The 16493-nt window shown below is 49.6% G+C and overlaps 1 protein-coding gene across 1 annotated transcript in view; it reads right to left on the minus strand.

Annotated features, from left to right (window-relative positions):
• DNAH10 (dynein axonemal heavy chain 10) overlaps window positions 1-16066 on the minus strand; it is a 55476-nt gene extending 39410 nt beyond the window's left edge. Inside the window, exons 1-23 of the mRNA XM_063315653.1 lie at window positions 15847-16066; window positions 13996-14082; window positions 13232-13377; window positions 12601-12709; window positions 11752-11867; window positions 11095-11311; window positions 10721-10878; window positions 9841-10071; window positions 9182-9372; window positions 8398-8596; window positions 7757-7951; window positions 7168-7338; window positions 6816-6992; window positions 6078-6254; window positions 5137-5309; window positions 4372-4523; window positions 3919-4080; window positions 3272-3479; window positions 3028-3184; window positions 1664-2140; window positions 1149-1307; window positions 808-924; window positions 621-723 (exon numbers count right to left, since the gene is read on the minus strand). Coding sequence (XP_063171723.1) covers window positions 621-723; window positions 808-924; window positions 1149-1307; window positions 1664-2140; window positions 3028-3184; window positions 3272-3479; window positions 3919-4080; window positions 4372-4523; window positions 5137-5309; window positions 6078-6254; window positions 6816-6992; window positions 7168-7338; window positions 7757-7951; window positions 8398-8596; window positions 9182-9372; window positions 9841-10071; window positions 10721-10878; window positions 11095-11311; window positions 11752-11867; window positions 12601-12709; window positions 13232-13377; window positions 13996-14082; window positions 15847-16066 — 4102 coding nt within the window. The remainder of the gene's footprint in view (window positions 1-620; window positions 724-807; window positions 925-1148; window positions 1308-1663; window positions 2141-3027; window positions 3185-3271; window positions 3480-3918; window positions 4081-4371; window positions 4524-5136; window positions 5310-6077; window positions 6255-6815; window positions 6993-7167; window positions 7339-7756; window positions 7952-8397; window positions 8597-9181; window positions 9373-9840; window positions 10072-10720; window positions 10879-11094; window positions 11312-11751; window positions 11868-12600; window positions 12710-13231; window positions 13378-13995; window positions 14083-15846) is intronic.
• Window positions 16067-16493: the final 427 nt, after the last annotated feature.

The raw sequence follows: 16493 nt of genomic DNA on the forward strand, positions 1-16493 counted from the left end.
GGGTGCAAGAGAGGTCTTCTACACGGTTCACAACTGGCCTTAATCGATGGAGAAGCCGCAATTTCTCCGTGGGAATCTCACCAAAGTAATAGCAGCTAAGTTGTTTCTCTTAGGGAATCTATCTAAACGTTTCTCTGAATCCCCTGCCATCTGCAAGAATCCTTTGCCCCAAATCGCAGAAAATAAAGATAGGCAATTGTAAGTCACTGATGTAGAAAATATGGATAGGATGGAACTGGCAGAAATTTTTGACCCAGAGAAGTAACCCTTCAAAGTTCTTCAGTTGCTAAAAGTGAAGATCTGCCCAGGAAGCAAAATCTACCCAGCTTTTAACCATCTTGGTTCTCAGCATCTCTCCTAAAGCCCATGACTACAGCAACTTCTAGTGCAACTGCGCCACCAAGTTCCATAGGACTTGAAGAACATATGACCAGAACCATCGGGAACTGGCCAAGTGAGGCCTGTGGCAGGGAGCAGCATCAGGCCATAACATATAGGGTGGGGGTGGTGCTTGCCTTCTCCCAAAAGAGAATCTTAAGACCCAGGACCTTTGATCTACTGCAACACTTTTGCACTGCTTTCAAGCTGTGTGATGTCAGAACCAGCATGCACTTTCTTACCTCTATCAAGATTTTCACCAACAGAACCTGGTCCCTCAGTAACAAACCTATTGTAAAAGTCATCAATTTCCTTGCTGTAGTTTCCAATCTGCTCCCTTGTGATCTAGGAAACATAATCCAAATTAGGAGATCGTTCCTGCGTCCAAATGCTCTTCTCCTTCATCTCGGAAGCTGGGGACCCCAGTACCTCAGTAAAAGTCTTTTTGATGCTGCCGAGACTGTGATCAACTCCTGCTGCATCAGAAAAAAGAGTATCCCACATCAGCTTTATCTTATCCACGAGGTTCTGTTCGTCTTCTCTTATCTGGGGTGGAGGAATGACAACGTTTCTTTAGACCGTTCAGCAATTTCAGTTATTTAGGGAAATGTGTGGATTATATAGCTCAGGACTGTCTGGAGGGTCTTCCTTAAAAGTAGCTAGGCAGGTCCTACAGGCCACCCAATCCCCAGCAATTTTCTCCTTTATCCATGCTGGATCTTAGTCTGGCAAGTATCTCAGCATCTCTGACAGCATGCAAAGAAACTTACGCAGATGTTGTACATGGCCAGGGTACGGTATCTCTCCTGAATATCCAAATATTTGAGTTCCACTTCTAGAGATATATCTTTGATCTCAGCTATTGTGCCCAAGACAAATTTGAGATCTTCCAGGGTACTGGGAGTCGTTTTCAGGTTACGTGATAATCTCTGGAAAGCACAATCGTTCGCTCGTTAATTCATGCCAACATTGCAAAGAACGGTTTCTCTGGAACTACTACCCAGACTATCAGTATTTCTTAGCTCAGTGACTGTTAGCAAGGAACTGAAGCATCGGTCCTCAAGACCTTGGAACGAAATACGTTTCTGAGAAACACACAGAGGAAGCAGGGCGATGTCCGACTTGCCTTGAAAATCCCCTCGGGCCAGTTGGTGTTGATGCTAACCAGTGGCTAGGGCTTGGACGCAAAAGAAATGTGCACCTGTTTGATCCTTTCCGCACCTGTTCCTCCGTCCTCTCCAGGGACGGCGGGATGAAACCAAGCATCCCCAGCTGAAAAACCTACCTCAATGTTTTCTTGAAGGTTGTACAGCACCTCTTTGGCTGACTCATTGAGCAGTTTCCCAAGTGAATTCACCCAGCCTCTGGCGTTCTCCTGCACCGTGAAGGCCAACGGCGCCAGCAGCAGGCGGATGCACTGCTCATCTCTGACCAGGGGCTGCTGCATGACTTCCTGGGCCACCTTCATGTAGAACTGGAGCTTCTCATCGAAAACCACGCAGGGCGGCTTCTTGGCAGCAAACTTCTCCATGACAATGGCCTTGTCCAGTTTCCACAGGGGCCGATACCGCTTCCAACGGTTCAGGTATTTGGTGAGAGAGCCCAGGAGTTTGTGCATGTTTTGAGTGATGAGGATGGCCTGCTCAATGATCATCGGGTTCTGGGAGACGTCGCTAAAAAAGCTGAAGATGACCGGCTCGTCGTCGCCGGCCTGCTGGGGTGGGCATTCGATGCAAGTGCCGTGCATCCAGCGAATAAAAAGCTACGTGGAGGAAAAGGAAGATTCTCAGGCCAGGGTGGGCTTTGGAAGCAGCGGAGAGCCTTGGTTCTCACCCAGTCGAGAGAGAAAGGAACTGTTAGCAAATCTGCCGGTTTGAAAAACAAGGGACAGAGGGAAACCAAGCCTTCAGCTCAAAAGGGGAAGCCAAGGAGGTCTATAGACCAGACCGGCTCTTGAAACACCACATTAACTGGCAGGCTTCAACTGGCAGGCAGGCCTGGAACCAGTCCAGGCAGCTCACCAGAATCCAAGAACTCTGCATAAGCAGTATTTACTGAAGAGAAGTTAGGAGGCCGTAAGGAAAGAATTCTAACGAATCTGTGCTTCCAGAGTAAATCCTATTGACAGAAGCAATATTTAACCCTCTTCCCCATTCCAGTCCGACTGCCCGCCCAACAGGGTAGACCAGACTAAGAAAACAATGCCATATAGGTCAGGACTGCTTTTATTGCAAGAGCTGCACTAACAGAATCTTGCAGGCCTGAACGGGCTTCCCCCTCCCTCCCTTTACCTTCCTGAGAACCAGGGAGGGCCTTGTGTGAGATGTTTTCTCAAGCTGTTTTCTTGGCTGAGGCCCAAGCCCCTTATCTGACCGTTGCCTTGGTGGTGGGTCTTCCTCCTGTCCTTCAAGGCCGTTTCCTCTGCCCTCTACCCCTACATAACGGGCTGCTCAGCCCCCTCTTTTCGGCAGGAGGCCCGGTTTCCACGGCTTCCTTGGCTATGCAGCCATTAGGCTTGGGGTCATCTGATTTGTCTCTCTCCGTGTGAGAACCAGCTGCGACTACAGGAGAGGCAGCTACACGCTTGGGAGGAACGAAAGCTCCCGATGCCCAAGCTGAGCTTCTTCCAGAGAGACCGAGGATCCTCACCTTGGTAGTTTCCACACAGTCTCGAATGCAGTGGACGCAGAGTTTCTCAATTTCTCCCATGTTCGGCTGGAGGATGATTTCGGGGGCAGACAAAATGGTCTCTGCTTGAAAGAGTGGGGTGTTCCCCACCACGGCTGCATTGAAGGACTGCAAATTCCTTCAGAGAGAGGAAGCCAGTTAGCGCCGTGGTCCGGGAACCAACCACCAGAGACAGAAGGGAAGCAACTGGGGTTGGCAGACTTACTTCAGGATCAAGTTTGTCAAGCTCTGATAAACTTTCTTCTCCCAGTAGGCATAATACGGGACAAGCCGGGGGGCTCTTCCTGTGTTGGTGTTCGCCACGAGGCCTTCCATCTTGGTTAGCAGGGGCCCAACGGAGATGTACTTGCGAACCATGTGCTCCATGTCCCTGGATCTTTCGCGCTTGACAAACTCAAAGTAATCCTTCACGCCTGTCCGGGTGAGGGGGCAACATGGAAGCTGAGGTACTAATGGCTAATGGGTGTATAAAACAATTCACAAGGAACGGCTTCGTTTGTGTCGAGTATCTTGTCTGAATTCAGACCAGAGTTTGCAAACACCCCGTGGAAAGCCTCCAAAACCCCACAGTTGATGCATCAGATTTTCTCAAGGAAAGTTGCACATAACGTAGGAGCAAGTATTGCCTGGAACAGCCCTTGAGATAAAGAACTACGATCCTTTCCATGCTTTGCCTCATCCGTGGGCCACGCCCTTCGTAGCGGCAGAGAGTAGCATCTTTAAAATGGCTCGTAGCAGCTGAGCACCATTTCTATTTATACCACGTTTCCCCCATTGCAACCACCACAGTAAATATTGCTTCGTCTGGCTTAGAAACGAGCAAAATGAAACAAAACAGAGTTGGCCACATACCTGCAAGATTCCCCCCTTTGGCAGGTGGGCTTTTGAACAGATTGGCCGATTCTATTAATAAAAGTTTGTTGTTTATGTCTTCGGAATTCTTGTGAATCTGATGGACGAGGGATTCGAACTTCCCAATCGCCTGGGTGCACCGCAAAATATAGTCACCGATCCCTGTGAAATGAAGTCATTTTATCACGCTCAACGGTTTACACAGGTGCAGGCTTGTGTGCATCTGTGTGAGTGTGACAAACAGGAAAAGCTTTCCTGCTAGGGACCTCTTAGGACATCCACCTAATTAAAAACATAGACACACGCTCACAACGTTCAACGACAGTAACTGATAGCCAGCCACTCAACTCTGCTGAAACAAAGACCAGAAGGTGCTGTAGAAAGGCACAATTTTGGTAAATTGTAACTGAAGATCCTCCCCTTCAAGTGTGTTTACGGTATGAAGTAGGTTACCTAAGGAATTCCAGTTGAGTCTTTTGTAACCGGATCGGAAAACTCGCCAAAGGTCCTGCATGTGTTCATCCAGAAGCTGGACCTCGGCCTCATTCAAGGTTCCTATTAATTGGTGATAGTGATCCAGCATCTGCTTGATGCCGTCAGTGAATCTAAGATGCCAAGGAAACACCAAGGTATTCAGGCTTCCAAAGTGGCAACTCCCGAGCTGTTTTTCATCTACAAACAGCCTTCCACCTGCCCCACAAGACCACCGTGGAAGAGAGCTTCTCGCACATGCTCAAAAACGGCACCCAACACATCGGCCTTGAAGCCAAGGCCTCTATTGACAAGAGATCCCCCCGTGGCTCTGGATCACGAGAGGCACAACTTGGGCACCCATCCCACTGCAAACTCGTTTGTCTGAAAGACAGCAACTTGTGCAGGACTTGAAGAAAGAGGGCATTAGAGTTCAGATCCTAAGATGAAGAACAAAGCCTTTGTTGCAGACAGACAGGCTTCTTAGGAAGAGCGCTTCCCATCCATCCCGATTTTGTCCCTTTTTCAATGCCCCCCCCCCCCGAGTTTGTGCTGAGGAAAAGGATCAACATTTTCCAATCATTTTCCTAAACCAAGCTGTGCATTAAGGCTGAGAGGCTTAAGAGGCCTACTTTGGTTTTTCGACAACACATTCACATCTGCACCCTGAATACGATTGTAAGGGCAGGAATACCTGACCCGCCCAGCAGGTGAGGCCTAGTCAACCCTGGAGCCCTCCATTTTTACCGCAGCAGTTTGTCTTCCTGCAAGGCCACATTCCTGGCTATTTCAGGCACGGGGAACCCCAGATGCTCCATGTACTTCGTTTCGTTGATGATCTCTCGAAGCTTGGGAGAAAAGTTGACAACAAAAATGGTGGTCTTCTCTTTGGTGGTCTCCGTCTCTTCCAAATATACGTTCTGCATGAGAGAAGATCGACCATCACTGGAGTGAGACTAGGCAGTTAAAATAATACCTAGGAGACCATGTGAGAAGAGGCGGAATACATACAGGGAATAAATGAAAACTCTCCTTTCCAATTAAGATGATTTGTGGTGATGTCGTAGACACCAGCCAACAACAGGGAAATGATTTACCAGCAACTTCTGGGATGCTTCTTCGACTACAAGTAGTCCTTGCTTAACGACCACAGCTGGGACTGGAATTTCAGTTGCTAAGCAAAGCAGCCATTAAGTGAATCTGACCTGATTTTATGACCTTTTTTGTGGCGGTCGTTAAGCGAATCACAGCAGGTGCTAAGCGAACCATGTGGTTGTTAAGCAAATTATGTGGACCCCCATTGATTTTGCTTGCCAGAAGCTGGCTGGGGAGGTCCCAAATGGTGATCACCTGACTGTGGGGACGCTGTGATGGTCATAAATATGACAACCAGTCACAAGTTGGTTTTTCCAGCACCGTCATAAGTCCAAACTGTCACCAAATGAATGGTAATTAAGCGAGGACTACCTGTATGCTGACTTGCCTACAGCCTTAGGAGGTCCTTATGGTCTCCCATACAAGTATTTACCTAGCTGGACTCTACTTAGCTTTTCTGTATCAGCCAAAGTTGGCTAGATCCTGCCACTCGACTGGAAACATAACTCATGAATTTGAAAAACAGCCTGATCAGTATCTCTACCTTCCCACAGACACCAAGAGAGTTAATCTATGGAAAGAATAACAGTCACCGGTTCTTGGGTTTCTGGGTGTGGGTGAATTATTGCTCCAGAAGGATGGACTTTAGCAAGCAGGGTTTTTTTCAGTAAGACCGGGAGCCGTTCTTCTGTAGTCTCTCTCCACTGGTCATACTTCTTATCTTCATATTCTTTCATCCTCTTTGCTACCTCCAGGTATTTTTGCTTCACCTGAAATAGGTGAGTCCAAATTAGAGAGATCTTCCTTAAAAGGTTTTGCACTTTCCCACCAGTATTTGGGCATGTGAACTTGTGAAGAACCATTCTAGGGACCCCAAAAACGGGAATGGATAGGCTGCAAGTTCCCAGCATAAGCCTAAAAATCTATATCCTGCACTTCAATCCAAAAGACACAGTTGGTGTCCTAACAGTCAGGAACCACGCTGAGACGAGGAGTAGGTCTCTAGTGTTTATTACTGCTGCATAAGGCAGAAAATCCTAACAAACTGAAGAAGCGTGGGAAAAACCCAGACCGATAAACCCTGAAAGTCAAGGCGGGTCTGATCTGTGTCTCTTTGAATGGCTGCTCAACTCCTCCGTACTACGCATGCGTTTTCCCCCCTGGATAGGGGCCCCCTCCTGCTCGCCATCAGTACTCGTGACAGTTGGGTTTTTAAAAAACTGCTCAGCGGCTTTCTAGGCCAAGCCCTAACCCTAGAACTTATCCCTCTACTCAAGAGCAGAACTACCAAATACTTATTATTTATAACTAGCAACAGAATTCCAGTCCACCTCCTTTCCGTTTTCACTAGCCAGCAGCTCTTCCACCTCCTGGAAGCGAATAATGGTGTGCTTGATCCGGTAGAAAAGAGATCGCGCCCAGTAAATAGCTCCGGCCATCGGAGGGTGGTTCTTGCACAACGGAGGATTGGGGAGATTGTTGACAAAAATGCCGTTCACGATCTCAAGCTGTGAGTGAACGGCAAAGAGAAACAACTGCACCATCGGCATAGACTGACAGTCCATCCTGACAGTCCAGGGCTAAACCTTCCAGAGGTTCAGCTGCCACCCCACAGCTGGAGGACGCTAACTTAGGGAGGTGGATCTGCAGAGTTAGGTCACAGGAGAGGGACCACTCAATTACCTCCTTGCAATACTGTGCCAGAATATCATTGAATTTCATCATCATCTGTTTATTGATGGCCTCCCGGGAACGGATGTGCTTGAACTTCAAAAGCATATCGAAGGCCGCTTCTGCGGAGCGAAGGGTCTTGAAAGACTCGTCGATGAAATGCTTTGCTTCTTTTTCAATGTCCTGGAAGCCGAAGAGGGCAGAGTGAACCGGAACAAAAGCGAGGCAAATAAAGAGGGAACAACATTAAGGAGGCCTGTTTCTTTTCGTGAATGGGAAGCTTGGAAAACAGGAAAGCTGAAGCAAGGAAATTCTCCAAGGGGCCCTTTCACAAACTATTTTGTCAAGGGACTAACGGGGCTTTCAGTTAATAATCGATGCTTGTTAGAAGTAGAACGGCATGGATGTCTGCAGTATTCATGCTGGACGAATGTCAATACTGGAGTGAGACCACTGCAAAAATCCATCCATCCCTTCCTTCCTTGCCTGCCTGCCTGTTGCTGATGAGAGAGAAAGCAGAGAGCATTGTGAAGAAGAAGAGGAGGGAAAAAGAAGGGCAATCTGAAAGAGAGGATGACAAACCAATGCCTTTGCTGCTTACCAGAACTTCCAGCTTGAAATTGTCCATCACGACCTTCCACTGGTTTCCGCTTCTGATGTTGAACGGGTCAAACGCCAGAACTTCCATAGGGCTGACCAGGCCATCGACTCGGTACAAGACTTCGTCAATGCGCTTTGGGTCTCCTGTGACAGCTTTCAGCTCAGGCCCAAAGATGTTGTAAAATTCCTCCATGACCTATTGGGTTAGATCAGTGTTTCTCAACCTTGGGAACTTTTAAGAAGCGTGGACTTCAACTCCCAGAATTCTCCAGCCAACCATGCTTTCACGTGATGTCTCCAGCATCCCTGTGGTCACGTGATCAAAATTCAGGTGTGTGGCAACTGGCTCGCACTTACAATGGCTGCAGCGTTCTGGGGTCACACAATCGCCATTTGCAACCTTCCCAGCCGGCTTCCGACAAGCAAAGTCAATGGGGTAGCCAGATTCACTTAATGACCGCAGTGATGAGCTTATCAACCATGGCAATTCACTTACTGACCATGGCAAAAAAGGTTGGAAAATTGGGCGTGACTCACTTAACAGCCATCTTGCTTAGCAACATACATTCCAGTCTCAATTGTGGTCGTAAGTTGAGGACTATCTATAATCTAATTTTTTGACATCTTTGTGCCTATTGTTACCTGCAATACATCGTAGAGATCCTGACAGATGTAAGCCATGTAGTCCGTCTTTTCAAACAACCGCTTCCGATCAAACTCCCATCGGGCATCCCTTCCTGATGCTTCAATTTTGGTCCGGACGTCAAAATACGATTCCTTCCAAATTTCAAGGGTTCGTTTAGCTTCTACCATCTTGGTTTTTGCAAGCTGCCGATCTTCTCTGGAGTCCGCCAAAGGAAAAAAATGTATTCAGTGCAGTGCAGAAAGGGGAAGAGAATCCACTATTGTATTGGATTTTATTACGTTTTATATTTTTACTGCTTATTTATATTCATACTTATTCTATTTAATGGCACTGAATTTTAAACTTTGTTTTTGTTATAAATCGCCCAGAGTCCCCCCTTTGGGGGGAGTTGGGTGGTGATAAAATTTGATAGATAAATAAATAAATACATTTTGTTAGTTGGTTGGTTGGTTTTAAAGTTATGAGCCTAAAATGTTTCACCGTAGATAAGAAACAAATGCTGGGTATTTGGAATAGGAGGGCCTATGTATGGACAGCTTCAGAGTGGATGTAACTATAGTTAAAACATGATTAAGGCATGTCTGGTTGGGAAAGATTTAAAAAAAGAATAGAAGAGGGATCGGGAAGAAGCACACATTTCTGGGGTTGGCTCCTGTTCTGTAGGATCCCATTTGCAATATCACATCTACGCCTGTTCTGGGCAATCACAGTCATATCCTGGGAACAAAGCAGAGATTACCACCATTTTTGGCCTAACCCAAACAAGGGCCCGTCCCGTACTTGAACAAAGTCCGCAGGTCCACGACTTTGCAGACCCTCGCCGAAATCTCCCAGGCTATCCGTTCCATGAGGGGGACCATCCGCTCGTCCTTGTTGTAATGCCGCGAAATAATCCAGACCATCCGCAAAGCATTCATCAGCGAGGGTATTGTGTCCAAGACCACGTTGAAGCCAGTGCCATGGGTTAAATTCTGCCCAGGGAAAAGCGCATATTGCAATTAATACGAGCAGCTAAAGGGAGAAAAGATAGGGAGTGCATGGGTCGGGGGTCACCTAGAACCTCCAACCGTCAGGACTTAGCAAGCTTTTCAGAGGCCATGCTCCAGTGCGTCAAAATCACATGGCGTCAAAATTGAAACATGATTTTTTATTTTTAAATGGACAGTCATCTTGAGATTTTGGTGATCCAAGGTCTCACATGAGAACCTTGAAAACTTTGTAGCATGTACAGCCGCATGAGATTTCAGGTGTTTTCAATTTTTTAAAATTTAAGCGGAGTAATTTGTAGATGCCACCTGGATGCCTGCTGGCAGAGGCTGCCAGTAACCATGGCTGGCTTTTGTCTGGAACCAACTGCAAAGATGACGTTTACGGACCAGGGGGACCATTTAGGAAGAAGCATCTCTCCCCCTCAACCTCACCAGCTGAGCGAAACGTACCTTCAGGTGTCGTTCCAGGGTGGAAAGAAACCTTACGTTGTCCACCGCTTCCACGTGATGCTTGCAGAGTTCATTGATGACCAGCTGTAAGTTTTCCACAATTCCTGTGTTGAGAACTTCAAGCACCTGCAGGACCTTCTTGACTATGGGCAGCTTGATCTGCTCGGTGAGGGCACTCAGGGTGGCATTCCGCTCCCGCCAGAGATCAATCTCCGCTAGTGGGCCATTTCCCTGCAGACGGGAGGAAGAAAGCAAGACCAGGTCTTCTGGACGCATCCCTGAACCTTCATCATTAGAGGAGCTGGGCTGTTCTCTTTCTGTGGACTCATGGAATGCAGTACAGCAAATTAATGGAGGGCACCTCGAGGCTGTCTCCATTTTGGTGATGTTGACTGGTGTAATGGGCCGTGAGAATCATCTCTGGAGACTGGAGGAAGAGCTGCAGCCTAGGCAACAATCTGGCGAGAGAAGCCTGAGTCCAAAGCAGGAATGGGGGTGGAGAAAGCATCTCAGAGGGAACCCTCCCTAGTTCTCTGGGGAGAAGTGCTTTCAGACTTGCAAGATTCTGTTACTGTGGCCCTACAATAAAGGTAGTATTAGAACCCATGGTTTCGGTTTCCTGTCTGGGCTACTTTGAAGGGCTGACCACCTCTCAATAGACATTATCTGCCCACTGAAAGAACGGATCGAAAGGACATCCTAGGCATCAAGACAGCTACCGGACTGTCCTCACAGGGAAGATTTCTCTTTTACTCCCATGTCATTTCGGGATCCGTAAATAAAGAGATTCAGGACCCATAAATGGAGAGACTGCTGAAAAACCCAAACAATGAGGAAAAATGGGGCTGTTGAATTATAAGGCCAGTCTGAACCGGATTACCTGAGGGACCTTCTTCTGTAGCTCTTCATTTGCAGAAGCGATTAACACGAGCCAACCGTTCGCAAGGGTTTCCAGAGATTCAGCCACCATCTGGTCATCTGCAAGATCATTCACATCCCCTTCTAGGCTTATTGATGGCATGTCTAATTTAATTTCTCCTATTTGGTTAAAAAAAAAAAAAACACACACAGCTTCAGTTGAGCATCCTGCAATGCCTCTGGTGCGCAGGGAACACTTCTCTCAGTCTGATGCCGTCCAAGTGTTGGGCCAACAGCACCCAGAATTCCTAATTAGTGAGTTGCAGCACCTTCTCATTTCTGGAGAAGCTGAGGTGGGAGATGGCAGCGGCAGGCCAACCCTGAACCACAACTCACCTTCAATCTGCTGGATGGTCCTCTGAATATGGGTCAGGAATTTTTGCATGTTCATCAAGAACTCATTCCTTAGAGTCTGAAAAGTATCTAACACCAGCGGCTTCTTCGACACCTTTTGGGTAAGCTGTGAATCGTCACCCTCTGCTTTGTCAGATTCCAGATATATGCTGAACTCATCCAAGCCATACTGGTTGTGGCACATGGCGGGCAGGAACACCTGCAACCACAGGAAGTTTGCTACTTTCTCCTCCTTTCACTGGACATCAACACGCTCTACCCAAATTCAGGTCTGGCCTCCGCACGGCCCTGCAATCGTTGCAAAGCTGCAACTTCCAGCAACAGCAGCAGCAGCAATCCAATAGCAAGGGATGCTGGGAGTTGTAGTTTAGCAACATCTGGAGAGTCCTAGGCTCCTCAGGGTTGCCGTAAGCCTTTGCCCATTGCCAATAAGGGGCAGTATTTGAGGAAGAAAGGAGAAAATTTCTTTTCTCTGGATACTACTTTGAGTCTACTCAGGTGACCTCTGGGGAGAAACGTCCGCAGGCATCCCTGAGTTCTGTAGACGAGGCTGCCCACATCCTCAATTTCACTATCCAGGCCTCTACAAAGCCACACGGGAGGCCTGATGATAAGAACCAGTCAACTAAAGCCTCTCACCAGGGCGAAGATCTGCTTGAGCATCACCAGAGTATAGTTCGTCAGCATGCCGTACTCCAAGACTTCAGGCAAGGTATCGTTTGCTTCCACCAAGTCATTGGGCTCCGTTACAGTTTCTGTGCAGTGAAAGAGAAAAAGGACCCCTGAAATGGTCTCATAACCTCGTTTCTCATCCATGCATTCCAAGGAAATCATGTGCTAGCAAACCCCTGGGAAGGCTGGGATTCAGCAAACAGAGGGAAGAGGGTCTGCATGGTTGAATGTCTTCCCTCCCTCTCTGCACATAGCAAAACAGCATATTAAGAGCACAAGCTGATTCTTTATAACTGGCACGCTAGCGTGGGACGCAAAGGGCATTTCTGATGTGAGAGGAGCACTTGAAGCCACTTAATCCCAGGAGAAGCCCATTTTCTTGCAGGTGTAGATTCAGCCTCAAAGCACGGCTAGTCGCTTTTAGCAATCTGAAAAAAACAATGTGGGGTATATGGAAGCCAAGTTCCCAATCATTTGTGCTAAGGGACAACCAAGGATGGCTTGACTAGGGTTGAACGCTCTTGCTCAAACGCTTTGGCCTTTGGTAAATCAACATTCTGCATGGGAGATGAGTAGAGGAAGCTCATAAGATCATTGCATTGGGTACAGACTGGAGACTTCGTTAAGGAGAGAAATAGAACTAAGGGACAAATGCTTTATTTGCCAGGAGCAGCAGCTATCTGGTCTTCAAGTAGAGGTCAGCGGCTGGCAAATGAAATGGGACAAAAAGAAGGACAGGCAGGCTTCTGTAATATTCCTGAAGCTCCACTCTGCTCCAAGTCTTTTTCACTTTTTCACTTCCAACACTTAAAATACCTGCAGTCTCCCTAAGGAAAAAGACGGTATCACTCTCCACAAAGTCTTCCGGGATATCGTTCACTGCCATGTGGTAATACAGGTTATAAACTTCTTGCTTTACAATTTTCTGAAACGGAGAAAGACAAACGGGCAGGCTTAGAAAGAAAAACACACGTCTTTTCCAAATTGAGATTTGCCCGCCCCGACGCAGCACCCATCTGTCCACAGGGAACTGCTCTCTGCCCAAAATGGTGAACTGTCCGGCTTGCCCCACTTTGGGGCTGCTTTTCGCCTCTGCCAGTTTTCGTTCAGAATTCAGTCCGTGAGAGAGAGCACAGAATGACGAAGGAAGGAAGGAAGGAAGGAAGGAAGGAAGGAAGGAAGGAAGGAAGGAAGGAAGGAAGGTCGAAAAGCCAATGTTTTGAAAAATAACGGTCCAGATTTAAAAAGAGGACAGGTGTGGGTTTATCCAGTGGAGCTGATGAATTTCAGAGCGAACCATATGGAGAAATAATGGGGTCAACATTGAAACAGGTCACATTTGCTTCTAATCCTCCAATGTCGCAAAAATGTGCTCCGTGGCCATTTAAGAGTTGCCCTGACTTTTTGAGAGACGCAAAGGCTCCCAGCGGAAGCGAAGGCGACTTACTTTATACGTCTGGACCTTGTGACGCACGATGCCAAGTTCACGCTCTATTTCAACCATGTCTGACCTAACCGAGGCGGCAGATAAGTTTTCAGCTATGGGTTTTTCCTTCCCCTCACTTATGGATGTTCTCCTCTTCTGGTCTTTCTCTAAGCGAGGTACATCCAAAGGGAAAATAAAAATCAGGCATCCCGCCAATGCAGCCTGTCATTTCAACCTGTGCTAGAACAGAAGGGGATCTGGAAGATCACAACAATAAGCACCAGGTCCCCCACCAGCCCTGTTTTGTACTGATCCATCCCCGCCTTCGGAAACTGCCCAGGCTAGTGAGCGTTCCGAGAGCGGGGATGGAAGATGCTCCCTTGAAAGGCTTGCTGAGCAAGGGCTCTCTTGGCGTGATCATGCGCAACGGGTCTCCGAGGAGGATCTGAGTCGCTCTTACCCTCTGGCCCATAAATGCAACCCAACCAGGGGGTTCAGAAGGAAGCATCGAAGGAAAGAAGCAGGTGGGCCATTCGGCTGCCCCCTCCCCACGGCCCCTTCCCCTTCCCGATCTGCTCTGGGGCACCTGGGGGATGCTGCAACCAGCGCCCCACACGGCACCATCTTCTCGTGCGAGCGATGCAATTTGCACAAGGAAGGCACGCCGTGGGTGACGTCGCTCGGGGGGAAGGAATACAAGCCCCCCCCCACTTCAGTTTGAAGGGGCCCTGATTTTTTTCTGGAGCTGCTGGATTGGTTTTCTTGCGTCGGCAGCCTTTACGCACTCGCATCGACAATGGAGGTCGAGGAGGACTCGCCAATCTTCTGTGAATGAGTTTCTTCCTCATCCAGGGCTTCTTCATACGGCACATCTGTTTCCGGAAAACAATGACAAAATATTAAGACTTTTCAACCATAATATGAACTGGGATGCGGAGGGGGAGGGAAGAAGGGAGACAGAGACCCTAAGAGGGCATCCAAACCGGGAATTTGGGCATTGTTACACTGAACCACACACAGATTGGTTTTTTTCCCAAAGGGAAATGCCAGGCAGATGTTTAGTTATGGTTTTCCAGACCAAGCTGCTAGTCCTCATGAGATCAGCCCTGGTCCCAAAGTAAACATGGAGGAAGAATGGAAGGCAGGGAGAGAATGTTTTGATGGCCCTGAATATGTTTTATTTTGGATTATGCCCCATGTTCAAGGCAGAGACATGGGACAGAAAGGATGCATAAGCTGTGGTTAGTCAACAGTAAGGCAGAGAGGGGCTAGAATTTTGTAGACGCTCAGAAATCCTGTAAGTTTGTATCATTTTACTTTAAACATGAACATAGCAAGGCGGTGTTTGGACAAGGAAGTGAGTTTGCAAATTTTCGGGGAGGCCCTTTTTCTAAAGGTCCAGAGCCGCTGGGAGTTGGGCAGCATATAAATTTAATGAATTACATCATTACCTATCCTCATGCTCCTACTGGGCATGGTTGACTTTTCTATTCTAGAATTTACAAGGGAAATTGTGATTTTCCTCTCTGCGTTTGGTGAATGGAACAATGTCAGCTGGCAACGAGGAAACAATATTGGATCCTAATGGTGGCCATAACGAGGAAAGAAAGCATGCCTGCTATGTATAAAATACAAACATAGCTTTGTTGTAGTTAGTGATAGACAGACAGAGACAGAATAAAACCTGCCATTTCCAGCCAATGGGAGGCCGTCTGAGGAAACTGGGGCTGTGCGGGCGGGCGAAGGGCCAATGAAACAGTGGACCCCAAAGCTGGGCTGCCAATCAGCTGTTTTGGCGGGAAAAATGGTTATAAAAAGGGGCAGCAGGCAAGGGCATCTGTCAGAGAGCCCAGAGGTGGGTGAGCAGGAGGGCAGAAGAGGCAGGAGGGGAGGAAGAGGAAGAAGAAGAAGAAGAGCAGCAGTGGCCCTGAGGGGCGAAGGAGGAGCTGAAGCCGCTTGCTGCCTCAGACCTGGCTGGGCTGGAGCCCTGAAGAGGCCCAGAGAGGCCAGAAGGGCCCAGAGAGACCAGAGCAGCCACCCTGAGGGGCTAAGGAGTGGAAGCCCCTCCCCTCAGGGACAGCCGAGGCCCCTCTGGGCTGAAACCCCGAAGAGGCGGAGGGCCCTGAGGGGCCCAAGAGCTGAAGCCCTCCAGAGCATCCGGGCTGAGGCTCAGAGAGGCGGGAAGGGCCCGTAGAGGCCAGAGCAGCCACCCTGAGGGGGGAAGGAGCTGAAGCCGCCCTCCGCCTTGAAGAGGCGCCTCTGGAGCCAGCCGGGCTGGAGGAGGAGGGGGGCCAACCTGCTTGGCCAAGGAGCCCGTGAGCCCCTCTCGGGGCAGAAGAGCCTCTCTGGGCACTGGGAGGACCCCCTCTCGCTGCTACTGCTGCCCTCCGCCTTCCTGGGAGGGAGGAAGCCCCGCTTGGGCCAGCCGCTTGTGTAAATCTGACCCTCCCTTGACCCGAGGGCGAATTAAAGGCGAAGGCTATGGTTTTCCCTTGGGGGGGGCTCCCCGGCCGTCGCGATTCCCAAGGGGGAACGGGGCTGGGAGGGAGGGAAGGCACGGCGGGGCGCCGGGGCGGGAAGCAGGCGCTCTGCACGTGCTCAGGGGCCCTCCCCTGCTGCGGCGGGGCGGGGCGCACCGATCTCGATGTCGATCTCGTCCAGGCGCAGCTCCTGGCGGAAGAAGAGGGCGGCGGGCTGGCTCTCCTCGGCGGCGGCGCCCGCGTTGAGGAACTGCAGCAGCCGCGCCGCTTCCTCGCCGTCCTCGCGGTTCAGCAGCTCCTCGAAGGGCGCCGGGTCCGAGTGGCCCAGCGCCTGCTGCAGCCGCTCGCCCACCCACTGCACCCGCACGTCGTCCATCGCGCCCGGCCGGCCCGGCCAACCGACGCCGCCCGGTCGCCAGGGCAACGGCGCGGGCGGGCGCGCCCCGCCCCGCCCCCCCGTCCTGCGCAGGCGCTGCCCGCGCTTCGGACGCCTCTCAGCGCGAACTACGACTCCCGCCATCCATTGCTGGCCGGCGGGCCCCAGCCGCCTTGGAAATAAGTCCCGCGCAAGCGGCACCTTGCGAGGCCCCTCCATAACTGCTTTTCCGTGATGAGCCAAAGGCGCTCTGCGCATGCTCCTGAGGCAGGGGGCGTCCCGGGGCTTCGCGGGTGGGCTGTTTCGCTGAAGTGCCCTCCGGGGACCCTCTCGAGGGTCCCCCGCATCGAAGTGATCGGCCGGGCTTTGAAGCATATTTGCAAAAGTTTAAAACAAAGGCAACCCATTGGTTTTGTTGAAAGTTACT

The sequence above is a fragment of the Candoia aspera genome, chromosome 15, assembly GCF_035149785.1.
Source record: "Candoia aspera isolate rCanAsp1 chromosome 15, rCanAsp1.hap2, whole genome shotgun sequence".
Lineage (NCBI taxonomy): Eukaryota > Metazoa > Chordata > Lepidosauria > Squamata > Boidae > Candoia > Candoia aspera.